The 13,797-nt window shown below is 42.0% G+C and overlaps 1 protein-coding gene across 3 annotated transcripts in view; it reads right to left on the bottom strand.

Moving 5' to 3' along the window:
• Dbx2 (developing brain homeobox 2) overlaps positions 1–13,314 on the bottom strand; it is a 31,909-nt gene extending 18,595 nt beyond the window's left edge. For all 3 annotated transcript variants that reach the window (XM_005354008.2, XM_026782790.1, XM_026782791.1), the window contains exon 1: positions 12,801–13,314. In XM_005354008.2, the coding sequence (XP_005354065.2) occupies positions 12,801–13,131 (331 nt within the window). In that variant the 5' untranslated portion in view covers positions 13,132–13,314. The remainder of the gene's footprint in view (positions 1–12,800) is intronic.
• Positions 13,315–13,797: the final 483 nt, after the last annotated feature.

Genomic DNA, 13,797 nt, shown 5'->3' with positions numbered 1-13,797 from the left:
TTGGCATGGTTCTAGACATTCTACTTACCAAGAAACAACCTAAGTACCTGTTTTTTTTAAGAGATTATATCACATCCATGTTCGTTTTTATGTGATATGAAAGGTGAAGTTAACTGGATTCCCAAGATGGTAAGAGCTAAATACTGAACAGTTCCTCAGTAGAAGTATTGCTTTTGATCTTGGTCACTTGTTTGAAAGTATGTAAAAACAAAAGGGAAATCTAGTTGCCTGGAAGCATGTTCATACCGTAGCGAGTCATCCCTAACTCTTTTCTGCTCACTTTACACAGCACATGCTTCATAAAGCTGCTAAGAGATGGTCGTGGGATCATGCACGTTTGGGGAGGAGGCTGAGTTGGGTGTCTAAACAGTCATGAGGGATTATTATTATTATTATTATTATTATTTGTGTTCTGACATTTTGACTACACTATCCCAGACATCATAATCACCTTATGTGAATATAATATTTAAGAAAAATTTGAACTCCATTCCTAACTCCACAGAAAAAGAGCTATGAAGGCTATTGTAGACTCTAATAGCTATTATTATTGAGAACTAAGTGCCAAGCCTGATTAAAGGACATCTACAAACCATGCCCTTTAACAAAGTGCATTTAGTCCAGTATAAATACAAGGCCACTATCTCCTGAAGTAAGCACCTGCTTTTACCCTGACGTACATAGCAGCATTACCTGACTAAAGAATCAAATTTTTAAGGATTGAATCAATGGTCTTTAAAACAAAGAATGGGAACTCTTCCTGGCATTCTACAAAAATGGGGACAAAACAGTAACTTTATTCTGCTCACCAGAACACACTCGAATATGGTATCTTTTGAGATTGATAATCTTGAGATATAAATCTCAACATGAAAATAAAGATTTTTTATTATTTTCTCTTGTCATCATGTGGCAATATCCTTCCCTTTCTGGATCACACCAGGGAGTCTTACGTTGATGTTTATACACCCTTTTAAAAACCACAGAATTTCCAGGCTTTCACTCTGACCAGCCAGAGCAGCGTGTATTGTTTTGAACAAATTTCTTTCAAAGGTATGATAAAACAAAAAGATTGCCCCCCAAAAACATACTTATGGTATTTGTAGAATCCTGAAGGCGGGGCTGTAAAATTGTAAACTAGTTAGAAATCAGTACCTGTCCCTCCTATCACACAACATTGAGATCTCAATGTCTCTACTTTTTATTTAAATAAAATTCTAAAAGAAAATAAAGTGTTTTACAAATTTGTAACTAAGCAAAGACATGAAATGACAAATTATTTTGATTTTTCAACATCATAAAAAATAGCTTCATTACTATTACGAATTGTTCCAGCGTTGACCATAAAGCATCACAGAAACGATAAATAATTTTATATGACTTTTACATTTTGTTTTATAAGAGAAGTACATGAAATCTTCATGTGGTCACCTACACAAGACCTGCATAGTGACACCAGCTGGCAGTGCAACAAATGAAGGCAACTGGCAGCCGCTGAGAGAGAATTGAGCTTCTCTAGGGACATGCTGTCCAATCCCGTGGCCATTTGTAAAGACTCACACACATGAGCAGCACTGAAGGGACTCAGCATATGTGTGTGAACATATCACAGTAGTTAAAGAAGTCATGAGATGGAGAGATAGGAGGAGGAGAGGGAGCGGTTGAAGGCAGGGAGTATGGGCTGGGATGATGTAATGATGCAAATAGAGTAGCCATGTATGAAATTTTCAAAAAACAGGGTTTTTTTTAAGTAGATAACATCGCCACCACCACTATGCATATATGAAGTACTTTGAAAATGGCAATGTATTTCTAGGTAGAAAATGGGCATCTTTGAGTTTGTTTCCAAACATTTCTATTAACTTACCACCTCTCCCAAATGAGCATACTTTACAAAATTAATCATGGCCAGTGTGCCTTTAGGCTCTTCTTTATTTTTAGTAGGTCAAAAAGAAGAAAGATTCAACAACATTGTAATTACATGTATAAAGTACAACAATTACTACATGATTTGGAAGCATCAAAACTATGTATGAATGACCATCTGGGTTCTGCTCAAATACAGAATATGGAACAAAGTACTGCAAGGCATAAATAAAAAAAAAGTTTCCTGGTCTTAAGATATAGCCCTAACAATGGAAAAATAATGGATTAAAGTACAATAGTTTACGTGAGACAAGACACCAGTTAAACTCACGTGTGATAAATTTGAGTTGAAAGCACTTGACCTAATGTTAGACCAGAAACGGTCTAATTGAACAGTCTGCTACACTGCCATGCGTTGTTCCATTTGAAACTTGTAAGCAAGATGACACCAGAATGTGTAATTACAGAAGTATAATCAAAATCCACAGTAGTGATTCTAACTGGGGCAATAGAAACTGGCTTTTATGCTGTGACATGACTCGGCTGGCGGGTCTATTGTGCAGGGTGTTCTCGCCATTCTGATCACCTCTCGGACACACTGACTTAGCTGGAGATTAGTCAGCTCTTGATTGCTATACATAAACACACCTTATTTAAACTGGTTTATGTGGAAATTGCTGTGAAATTCCAATTAAGTGCTCTTTTTCCACCTCTGACAGAAGTCAAGTGCCAATCCATCTGCATGTGCGATGGCGGGAGAGCTGAACGGTCATGGGCAGCATTGAAAATAACACCCAGAGTTGAAAGTAGACATTATGCCTTTCATATCTGTAAGCAGCATGCTTTTGATTTTGAAGTCGTGAATAAAGAGCAAACTGGGGCTGATGAGAGCCAGTGTTAGGCCGGCAGATGTGTGAAAACCTTTAAGCCCTCAGCAACTGCTTTGAAGATGCTCTGAAAAAGGCAAGAAAAGGGCAATTTGGTCCTCGATAAACATTTCCGATTCAGCTACCGAAGGCTGGATGCCATTAGTTCACCATTTATCACAGCAGGCTCCCTGGCTGGTCACCGCAGTGATGGTGTTTGCAGAGTACTTGTCCTGTGCGGGCCCTGGACTGGTCATGAATGTAGCACATTCTCTCTCCACTCATCGACATGGGACTTCAAAGGGACAGGCGTCTGGAATATGACTGAATCCTTTCAAAACTGCTAAAACTGAGCAAGATAAATCGTCTTGATCTTCACATAAGGACCGATTACTACTTAGGAGGGTAGGGATGTGAGCAGTTACTAGCTAAGAGCTGGAGTCTAGAAAATGCTATTATTGCCAGGATTCCCATGAGAAAAAGCAAATGGCCTGGGGTCCAGCAGTACAGCAGTCAGACTGTGCCTCAGTGGGATGTTTCTTCTGATTCTACAGCACACTGACACACCTGCTTCTACAGGGGACTTATGTAATAAACAAAATAAAATAAACTTTTTGGAATAAAATAAACTGACATCTACCTACATCCTAAAAGTCAAAGCTACACATTCACACACAAAACTCATGAATCTTCTTTACACACTCTTTTTTTATTAATTAAATTTATTTATTTTATTTACATCAGGACCACAGTTTCCTCTCCAGCCTCTCCTCCACACTTCTTTTCTGCTCATTTGAAGAAACAAACTTATCACAAAGACTAACTACTTTCAGTGTTTAGTTAAGCTATCACAGCTGGTTTAATGATGAAGCACCCCCTTAAGAGAAAACACTATACATTCATGGACTCAGCATTAAGCACCTCACAGTCTAAGACAACTATAAGCCCCACCACAGAAAAACAACTTTCAAACTTTCATTGTCTAGAGCATTCCATTTTAATTGTTTTTTGGCTATTTTCATTCTTTGTTACTGATAGAGAATAACAACGTCCATCTAAAATGGTGCAAAAGCAGTCCCTGCAAGATGAGATATCGACTGAGTTATGATGATGCCTCAGAGAACAAGGATAAAAGTTCAGACAAACCTCGGGAGCCCATCACAATCTGTGTGGACTGCATGTGCCCTTGAGAAGAAGGGGGGAAAATCACATACTAAGCCAAAATGTAAAATCAACCAAACAAAAACTTGTAGAAAAAGCATAATGGAGAATTAAATTTCCAAAGTTTTTATGACATCTTTCAAGTGCCAGGTTCTTAGGCACTTGGAATAAAAAGAAACCTTCACTGCGACTTGAAAATAGCACCCAGTTGAAGAGACTGTCTAGACGAGGGCGGACCCAAAGACAAAGCAGGAAAGGATGGCAAACCACTGCCAGAAGCAGTCGGACCTAAGAACTACCCATCCTATAACGAGGTGACGTGGGTGTTGTCACCCAGCCCATGTGAACCAATCCATCCGTGTGATCCGGTTGCAAACTTAGCCTTCACTCTGCGGGAAAATCTGAAAGTCTATCCCTTACTTTTCTGGTGGTCAGGAAACAACAGAAGTGAACATTTTGGGGTTTGCCTCAAGTCTTTTACAGGCAGAAGACAGCAGGTCTTCATGTATGAGGATGGATCCTGAGAAGATAACTCCAGTAAAATGCTACCTGCTTGATTTGACCCTTTAAATCCATGCCAGCTATGACCTGTATTCTAGCAAGTCTCTGCTGTCTCGCCATGGTCAGTTACCCAGATCCAAGAAAATGAGCTGAATTTGAGGGAGCACCTTGTCCTTTATAGAACAAAGTAGGTGTCGCATAGGAGAATACTACTGAACAATAACATCCGAAGCTCCCAGAAGGCCACCTCTGTGCAATCATCCTGAACTCCAGCTATTTAGCACTTTGGGATCGATCCTTACACAGGTCTACTGCAGAAGCTGGGTCTAACAGGAACCACACGATCCCTCTTGGCAGGTTTTAAATGGTCGCAGTGGTCTGATGGGCTTTCTACTACTGAGAAGTGGAGGCTTTGTTCATTCATCTCTGTAACGTCAGATGGTCTTGGTAACTTTCTCAATCATGCTGCCAGCAGGGCTGTGTTTTAGAACTTTCCTGTCGAGTTTAGTGAGAGACTACAGCAGGTCCAGACCTCCCAAACCATGTGGGCTTCTTTTCCTGTGGAGTTTAGTGAGAGACTCCAGCAGGTCCAGATCTCCCAAACCATGTGGGCTTCTTTTCAGAAGTCTCCTACGCATGTAGAGCCCAGAAACCATGCCATTAAAAGGTCAAGATATGAAAGAATCCAAATCTTGATGAAAAGCTCCAACTGAGCACCGAGCCACCAGTCAATGTCAACTTCCAGTCATGTGGATGGCACCTTGGACATGCCACTCATGGAGCATGACATCCAGCCACAACCTCTGGACAGTCCCATGGGCATCCAGCACAACCTTGGGAGAAACTCTCAGCTGAGATCAGACCACAAAAGGAAGGAAAATGAGTAACTGGCATTTGTTTGTTTGTTTGTTTGCTTGCTTGTTTCTAATCTACAAAATGCTGACATGGGCTTTTATAGTATTTTACCTATGTTAAACTAGTGGAAACATCTTTCACCTCTTTTTCTGTCTCTTACCAAATGGCTTTTGAGGCACTTGCCTGAGACCTCTGCTCTGATTTTGAACTATTCTGGAGTACACAATCACCAACATGAAGCACTTGACTCTAGACCTTAAAATCACGGGCAGTTGCTTAGGGCTCAGATAATGATACAACACATTAAAATAATCAGCCAACTTGCCATTTATGCCTTGAATGAAGAATTGGCAAACGTTAATAGACCTGAAAGTAAATATTCTGGACTTTATGAGTCACGTAGCATCTACAACAACCATTGGGTTTCTATCTGTAAGGCAAAGCACCTATAGAAAAGTTGTAAACTCATAGTGCGACACTGTCTGTCCTTTCAAGACATGCAGGACTTTCTGGACTTCAGACTCAGTGTAGCTACAGCGTTGTTGGATGTGCATAGGTCCAGTTTGGGCTCATCCATTAGAAATCTGCTTTCTTCTCTTGCAGAGGTACATGGCTTTGTTCAAAAGGAACTTACTCCAGTGCACATTTAATTTAGAAAGTATTCAAGGTTTAAAGTTTTAAAAAAACAAGAAATCTGGAGATTTAGGTAAAATTTGTAGAAATATATCACGCATTCTACTTAGAATGGCCACTTAGCATTAACAAAATTAAGGATGCCAAGATAGCTGCACACAAAACAGAAAGCCAAAAACACTACCCTCTCAGGAATACTTACTTAAGAGTATACACAAAAGGCTCAACATTTGTGGCTTCTTTTCTTTCTTCCTTTTTTTCTTTCCTTTCCCTAGATGCTATAGTTCTGAAACCAAGGTCTAAAATCTTATAGCCGCTTTTTGATCTTTAACTTCAGAGAGAATATTAGTGCCTAAGGTTTACTGTTCACATAAGCCCCAGAAATATGCCCCTGATCTACTCACAACTAATAGCGGGTTGACAAAATAAATAATGCTATTAAAAAGGAAATGAGTTATGGCAGCCTTATATAAAGTGATGAATCGCTCAGCATTGCCAAGTTAAGTTCTGACTGGAGGCTAAAAGGAATGAAAGGTGGAGATTTCATTAAAAGTGGAAACATTACTGAAAGTAAAATAAAGTACATTGGAATAAAACATACAAGGGTCCAGCAGCTATGTTATATGTGAAGGCAAAAATCCAATTTCTTACTCAGAGTGTATAAAACAAAAGAATGATCTAATGAAGTCTGAAATGAAAGCCCTAACAAGCGTTCTTAGATAAAAATCATATTGCTTCATTTTGCCATTTCCCTTTTTATTTTTCTCGGCAAACGCCAGGTGCAATTGAATGAAAACGGGTTCATACTGACTTGAGAGTTGTGTACAGTGTCTGTCTACAGAGGTGTGGGGAAGTGCGAGTCAGAGAAACCTTTAAAGGTGGTCAATCAAATTTACAAGGAGGGAGGAAGAGATGAAGAAGAGTTGCCTACCCCAGACATGGTGGCGCATGACTAATTTCAGCACTCCGGCTGAGGCCGGAGGAGCAAGAGTTCAAAGATATACATTTGTGCAAAATAGAAAAGTTCAAGCTAAAATAGGAAAAAAAAAAAGCCAAGCCAGAATGGGCTATGCTGTAAGATCCAGTTTCAAAATTGAAAATAAGATGAATTCTAAAGTTATAGATAATGTCAACAACACAAATTTGATAGTTGTAGTAGTCTGAATGTAATTGGCCCTCATTCTCTCATAGGGAGTGACACTATTAGGAGGTGTGGTTTTGTTGGAGTGGGGATGGCCTTGTTGGAGGAAGTGCGTCACTGTGGGGGAGTGCTTTGAGGTATCCTAGGCTCAGGATACCGCCCAGTGTCTCAGTTAACTTCCCATTGCCTGCAAGATGTAGAACTCCCAACTATTGCTCCAGCACCACGTCTGCCTGCACACTACCATGCTCCCTGCCATGTTTATAATGTGCCATGGCTATAGTGTCTCTTCACAGCAATAGAATAAACACAGTAACTTAAAAGGCAGATGGCAGAATAAGTAATGCGCTCTTGAAAAGAGGGGCACACTGGTTTAAATTTTAAGAAAAATTTCCCTCATGTGCAGGCTTTTGCATCCAAAGAATCAGAAAGAAATTTAGAATACAGTTACTAACCAGAAGTTATGCACAGACAGTAGACCTTTACTGACAAGCCTCCATCATTTCTTCTTGGCTAAGAACAACCATCTTTCAGTAAACAGAGAGAAAGGAACCAGCACAGGAGGAGGAAGACAATGGAATCTGGCATAAATGGATACAGAAGAGGGAGCTACAGCATCTGCCCAGCCCTGGGGAAAAGACAAAGGTTATCCTTGGCCATCCATGTTGCTGAGCACATGTGCCATTCTTATCTGGTGCAGTAGTGACCTTTCTGAATACTGTTTTAAAATCTATGTAATAGTCAAAAAGTTCTAGGAATTCAAGTCATTGGACCTATTAGTGCCATTCTTATCTGGTGCAGTAGTGACCCTTCTGAATACTGTTTTAAAATCTATGTATTTAATAGTCAAAAAGTTCTGGGGATTCAAGTCATTGGACCTTTAACCCTGAAATCCCTGAAGTAGGAACTATATGGAAAGCAGAACTAACACTTGTCTGTCGCATTTATCCCTACTGTGTTAGGAAATAGCAATGGCTATCCATACAAGTGTCCATTAAGATTCACTTGTTGGAGTGGGGTAGAGTGGTGGCCCATTCCTTTATTCCCAGCACTCGGGAGGCAGAGGCTGGTGGATATCTGTGAGTTCGAGACCAGCCTGGTCTACAAGAGCTAGTTCCAGGACAGCCTCCAAAGCTACAAAAATAAAAAATAAAAAAAGATTCACTGTCGGAGTGAAGTCATGCATCACGCATGTTCAGTCTCAAAACACACACACACACACACACACACACACACACACACAAAGATTCATTTGTCTGAGTAAAGTCACATATGTTCACTGATGGGAGGTACATAGGTTCTGAGGTTGGAGGCAACTCAAATGCACATGGACCGTTCCCAAGCCAGATGTTATTTTGTAAAGAGTAAAGGACCTGTTAGGGCTACTAATCATAAAGACTTCCCCCTTCAACCTAAAAGTGTTGATTAACTTGGAGACTATGCAAAAAAAGGGGCTCAGAATTTTTCATGGGTTGTATAAGTCATGTTTATGTTAACTACAAGGACATGTTAATCAGGTTACAAAATATGTAGACATACTAAGACTATGGCTCTGTTATTCCTGACAGAAGATATCAGAGGCAATGGCCAGAGCAAGGAACTTCTTCAGTGGGGCCGTCTGGCTCATTCTGCATCTCATGCTCTTGTGGCCCTGGCTGTCAGCATCATTAACAGTCCACCGTCCAAGGTTTCAATTTGCTAAAAATACAACTAGAGTACAGTTTAGCAATAAAATCTGATCCATCCTTTGCTGAACTCCTGAAACAGTTCTATGGAGTCATGGTGCTGGTGTGTCTCAAGGAAGGGAGAATAAAATACCATTCTGAATGCAGGAGCCAAGTGCAAGGAGGCCAGACCAAGTTAAGAATTGGGAGATCAACAATTCTCTGGATGAAACAGTCAGAAAGCATCTTAAATGCGGACGGTAAGAGGTAGCCCCAGATGAGTGACAGAAAAATAGCAGCACCAATTTTGCTCTTCTGGGCTACACAATACAGCATGTATGTTAAGACAACTTATAGATGCTTAACTCCCTTACTCAGAATAAACATTTGCTTTCTGATCCCTTTAAATGCACACAAGTGGATTTAATAAACAGCAAGCTACTTTTTAGAAAGTAAATGCTTTCTAAATATTTTTAAACAAGTATCATTAAGATGAGAAGTTATTTGTTACACTTAATTTGAAGAGAATTGATGGCTCACCCCTCAACCTGAAATTTCACAGGACATTCTCATTACTGAGAGAAATTTGTATTTTTTTTCTTTTCTTCTGTAAATTACAAGATCCCCTTTGAAATATAAAAAGACATGAATATTCTAATAAACACAGTATTTTCTAAATGCTGAGGATAACGAACTCTGAGGATATCACCTTTAATATTTAGAATTTCACTTCCAAAGCCTCCTGATTCCTACTAATAATAAGTCGGAGACATCTTTCTTTCAGATAAATGGTAGAGGTGACTCTTTATTACCTGTTGTCAATAAGCATGTCTCTCTCAAGCCTTCAGAGATGCTCCTTTGGTGCTGACAGCTTATTGCACGGAGCCTCTCCCCAAAGTGTTCAAACTTGCTGATTTGGGGGGACAAGGCAATGAAGCTCCCCACTCACCCCTGGCCTGAAGAACTGGAGCCCTTGCCTGGCTGCATATTTCTTTCCTATTTCTTTCCCGGTTTACTCCCCTGGTTGGACTCTACAAGGTCTCCTTAGAGTCAACACAAAACAAACCCGAGGTAGCAGAATGAAGATTGGGGAGCTTTATTTTTTTCTCTTTCGGGAGTTCACACACATTTAAAGTGGCACTTAGGACGAGATTAGCAAGTGAAATAATTTTGTCATGGAAAACAATCGCCATGCCAACAGCAATCTTCTGGCCACTATTAGGATTAAAGCAGCTAAGCACTGTGAAAATGACTGAACCCTGAGAACTGTAACTCCACAAGGGCAGAAATAGGCACTGCCTATTCAGTGACTGTGCCAATGCCTACAACAGAGCCCGACACATGGCGGACCTCAAGTTTTGCTGAATGAATGCGCTATGTGGTGCAATCGATAGTACATAACCAAAATAATGAAGTGATATGGAAATACAAACAGTGGAACAGATCATCGACGGTAGACAGTGTGATCTATATAAAGCAACTGTGGCAGTTTCTTGCAGGTTCATTTAGAGTAGACCACAAATTAAGGTTGACAAAAATAAATACAGTCAATTTGTTCAAACTATTTCAATCACATTTTATGACTCTTCCCCAAGTCAATACATAAAGAAAAGCCTCAGAACTTATGCTTAAGGGTTTCAGATGTGAGTCAGAGGTAGGATGCTTGCCTATCACGCTTATGGCCCCAATTCAATCCCCACTCCTGACCGAAAGCGAAACGAACTGAGACTTCTGTGGTTATTTCCCAAAGAGATTGATTGTTATCTTTGGGGAAGGAGGAACTAATTCCTCTAAGAACTCTACAGAATGTCAGTCATGGGTGTGCATGCACCTTGGTATAGCATTTGCTTGCACAGCATGGGCTAGACCATGAGGTCAGCCCCCAGTTGTGGGAGTGACATCAGTCACACCCCCTCACCTGATCTCCAGATGACCCTTAAAGCTACAATCACTTTACAGCTTTGCAAGTGCTAGATGAAGAAGTTCCTGCGTTCACAGAGACAGGGTGGCACCCTTTAAAATGGAGGCAGTGTTCAGAAAACTGCATACTTTTGAGTGTAGATACAGTTTTAAGCAGTGTGGTTTTGGTCACGGATCTACAGAGTTCCCCCCCACACACACACACACACCTTTAGATATTTTTCTAGCTTGAAAAAGTGAATGCTTTCTTCACAAAAAAAAATGCATTTTGAAACAAAGGGTTACTTGTTCATATTAAAATTAACCTAGGGAAAAATGGAATCCTCATTGAGGATTGAATTTGGCAAAACATACATCTAAACTATAGCAGAGTATTTCAAATTATGCTCTCTTAATTACTTTAAAAAACTCATACTTTGCAATTGAACACTTGAATAAGTATACCAGAATTAATGCGTTCTTGTAAAATAAATAATGTTGGAAACCCCTTCTTCATTAATTACAATATTTGGAGTGAAATGAATATGTATATGAAATGATTTTGTGGGTTACTAAGCTATCCGTGTCAGTTTGCACTTAATTTAACACCTGAAAAGTCAACAAAGGTTACAAGTAAGTAATTTTGCATGTCCAAAAGTCAATCACCAGTAACTTAAGAATTCTTTAAAACTAACTTCTATGAACACAATTCTGAACCTACAAATCACGAAATTGTCCTGGAAAAAAAAATACTATTTGTGTGACATTATTTACTTATTTGTGGTCATGTGAAACAGTCTCACACATTTCTAATATATAATATTTCAGAAAGAGCTGCATTCGCACCTCCTAGGCACACAAACACTTCCAAGGCACATAGACCTTGCCTTAGCTTGAGCTAGCTCCTCTCCCAGGGTGCAGAAGGCTTCCTCCGCATTTAGGATTCACCGCGTGAATGAGGCCGGTGTTGATAATTTCATTTGTTCCATTCTGTTAGTAGCCATTCCTAGTGTAAGACCACGGCAGGTTCTAAACACGCTCAATTCTATAAAGCCATTAGCAGTAAATTTGATCTGGCAGTTTGCGGGGACAATAGAAACTGCTGAAAGGCGTGTTAGTCATCCTGGACAAACCCACAGGGATTAAAAGAATGAGTTAAGATCGTCTAAGGACGCAGTAAATAATAAAAATAATAATAACAATCCAGTTATTATTGGATTTCAGTTTCCCAATCGCTAAGAGATTTTGTTTACGTGTCAGGCTTCTGCCTTTACCATGTATTTAACTCAGCTGCCAACAGTATCTCTCCCAATCCCACTAGTTTGGTTTTATTCGGTAAAAAATATAAATATCAATATTTATTTTTATATAATTAATATAAATACAATATATTCAAATATTTAAAAAATCAACTAAGTGGCCTTTTTTTCCCCAGTAAATTCCTGTTTATAGGTGAACTTCCTACTTTAGTTTCCAATCCAGCAGTCGACCAGCTAGCTCATAATGATGCAAGCCCGCCTTCATCTTTACACCTCAAGAGATCCAAACTCTGAACATTATCGGAAGTCCGAAGTTCGCGAAACACTTGTCAAACCTTCAAACCCCCTTCAAAACAGCCTCAAAGTCCCTGGCGCTAAGTCCCAGGACGACCGCAGGATTTAGTGCTGACCTTGGAGACGAGAGCCAGCCTGCTAGAAATACGGAGAATCCCCTAGTATCCCCGCTGAGACCAAACTGCCCAGGTAGCCCAACCACCTGTTGAAGAAGGACAGGGTTGGATGGGTTGGAGAGAAAAGATAGCAGAGCTGGTGTCCCTTCCTGACTCCACAAGTGGCAAATGCACCCCAGCTCAGCCAGCTGCAGTGGATCAGCCACCCCGGCTAGCCGAGCTCTCACTGTGAGCTGTGCCTGCGTGAGGCTCACTGGCTGAGGCTACTTTGGCGCTCGGGCTAGAGGCAAAAGTACTCTTAGAGTTGAGGCTCCCCTGAAGCCAAGGCTTCCTTGGATCGAGTCGAGGCTCCCCAGGGCTGAGGTTCCCCAGGACTAAGACTCCCCTGGATCGAGGCTCCCCAGGGCTGAAGTTCCCCTGAGTCGAGGCTCCCCAGAGCTAAGGTTCCCCAGGGTTGAGGCTCCCCTGGACTGAGGCTCTCCCGAGCTGAGGTTTCCCAGAACTGAGGTTCCCCGGGGCCGAGGTTCCCCTTGAGCAAAGCTCACCTGGGGTTGAGGGCTGGAAGGCACTGTCTCGGTCCGCTGGAGCACGGCTGGGCATCTGAAAGGCCCAGCGTGCACCGTAGGGCGCGGCCGGGCACAGCTTGAGCGGCACTGGGCTAGCAGGCAGCGACCGCAGCTGCGGACACTCGGGACCCGGCGAGGGACGCAGGGGCGGGGGTGCGTGCGTGGGTCCGGCCCCTGCGCGCAGCAAGTTCTCGATCAGGAAACTCTTGCCCAGGCTGCCGAAGCCTGGCGCGGGGAGGCCGAGAAGTGCTGAGGACGCCACCACATCCCAGTAGGCTCCAGCCTGGGCCGCCACTGCGCTGGGCAGCATGATGCGCGCCCGCTGCCCGGGGAGCCGCGAGCAAGTGCGCGGGGAAGGGACCGGGACAGGACCGGGGCGGCGGGGTGCGTCCCTGGCCCTCAGCGGCACCTCTGGCAGAGTCCGGGAGCAGACTGCAGATTAGGACAGGGTTTTCACACCACGACGGAAGGTGTGTCCGGCCCATTCATTCATGTCATCCTGCCCACAAAGTGACAGATGCAGCCAACAATGAGGGCAGTGAGAGTCCGGGCTCCAGCGAGGGGAGGGGACTCTTGCCTAGGAGATAGGTGGGCGTGGAGGGGACGGAAAGGGGCGCTGCCACTCTGCCTGCCAAGTCTTGACCCTGGTACTGCAGCCCTGGGCTCTCTGGTATTGGTTATCATGAACTTTTAGGGGATATGAACTGGGTCGCTGGAGAGTGGAAAATGTTGACATGGGTACCAATGATACTATCGTTTGCAGGTTATATGGGCACTTCTGTTTTAAGAAGAAAGGAAACAGTTTTTCTTGACTATTTTACAAAATTCATTTCCAATGCCTTTTAATAAGGTACGTTTTAAGGATTCTGGACAGAGGTGGCTACAACTTCAGTCTAGAGAGATGATGTAATCAGTTCTGATCTAAGGCAGAGCTTGGGGCTGAGGAGATGACTCTGGCTTACAAAACTTGCTGCTC

This window comes from Microtus ochrogaster, chromosome 15 (genome assembly GCF_000317375.1).
Source record: "Microtus ochrogaster isolate Prairie Vole_2 chromosome 15, MicOch1.0, whole genome shotgun sequence".
NCBI classification, from domain to species: Eukaryota; Metazoa; Chordata; class Mammalia; order Rodentia; family Cricetidae; genus Microtus; species Microtus ochrogaster.
The sequence above is the reverse complement of the archived record's forward strand: the minus strand, read 5'-3'. Positions and strand labels throughout refer to the sequence as shown.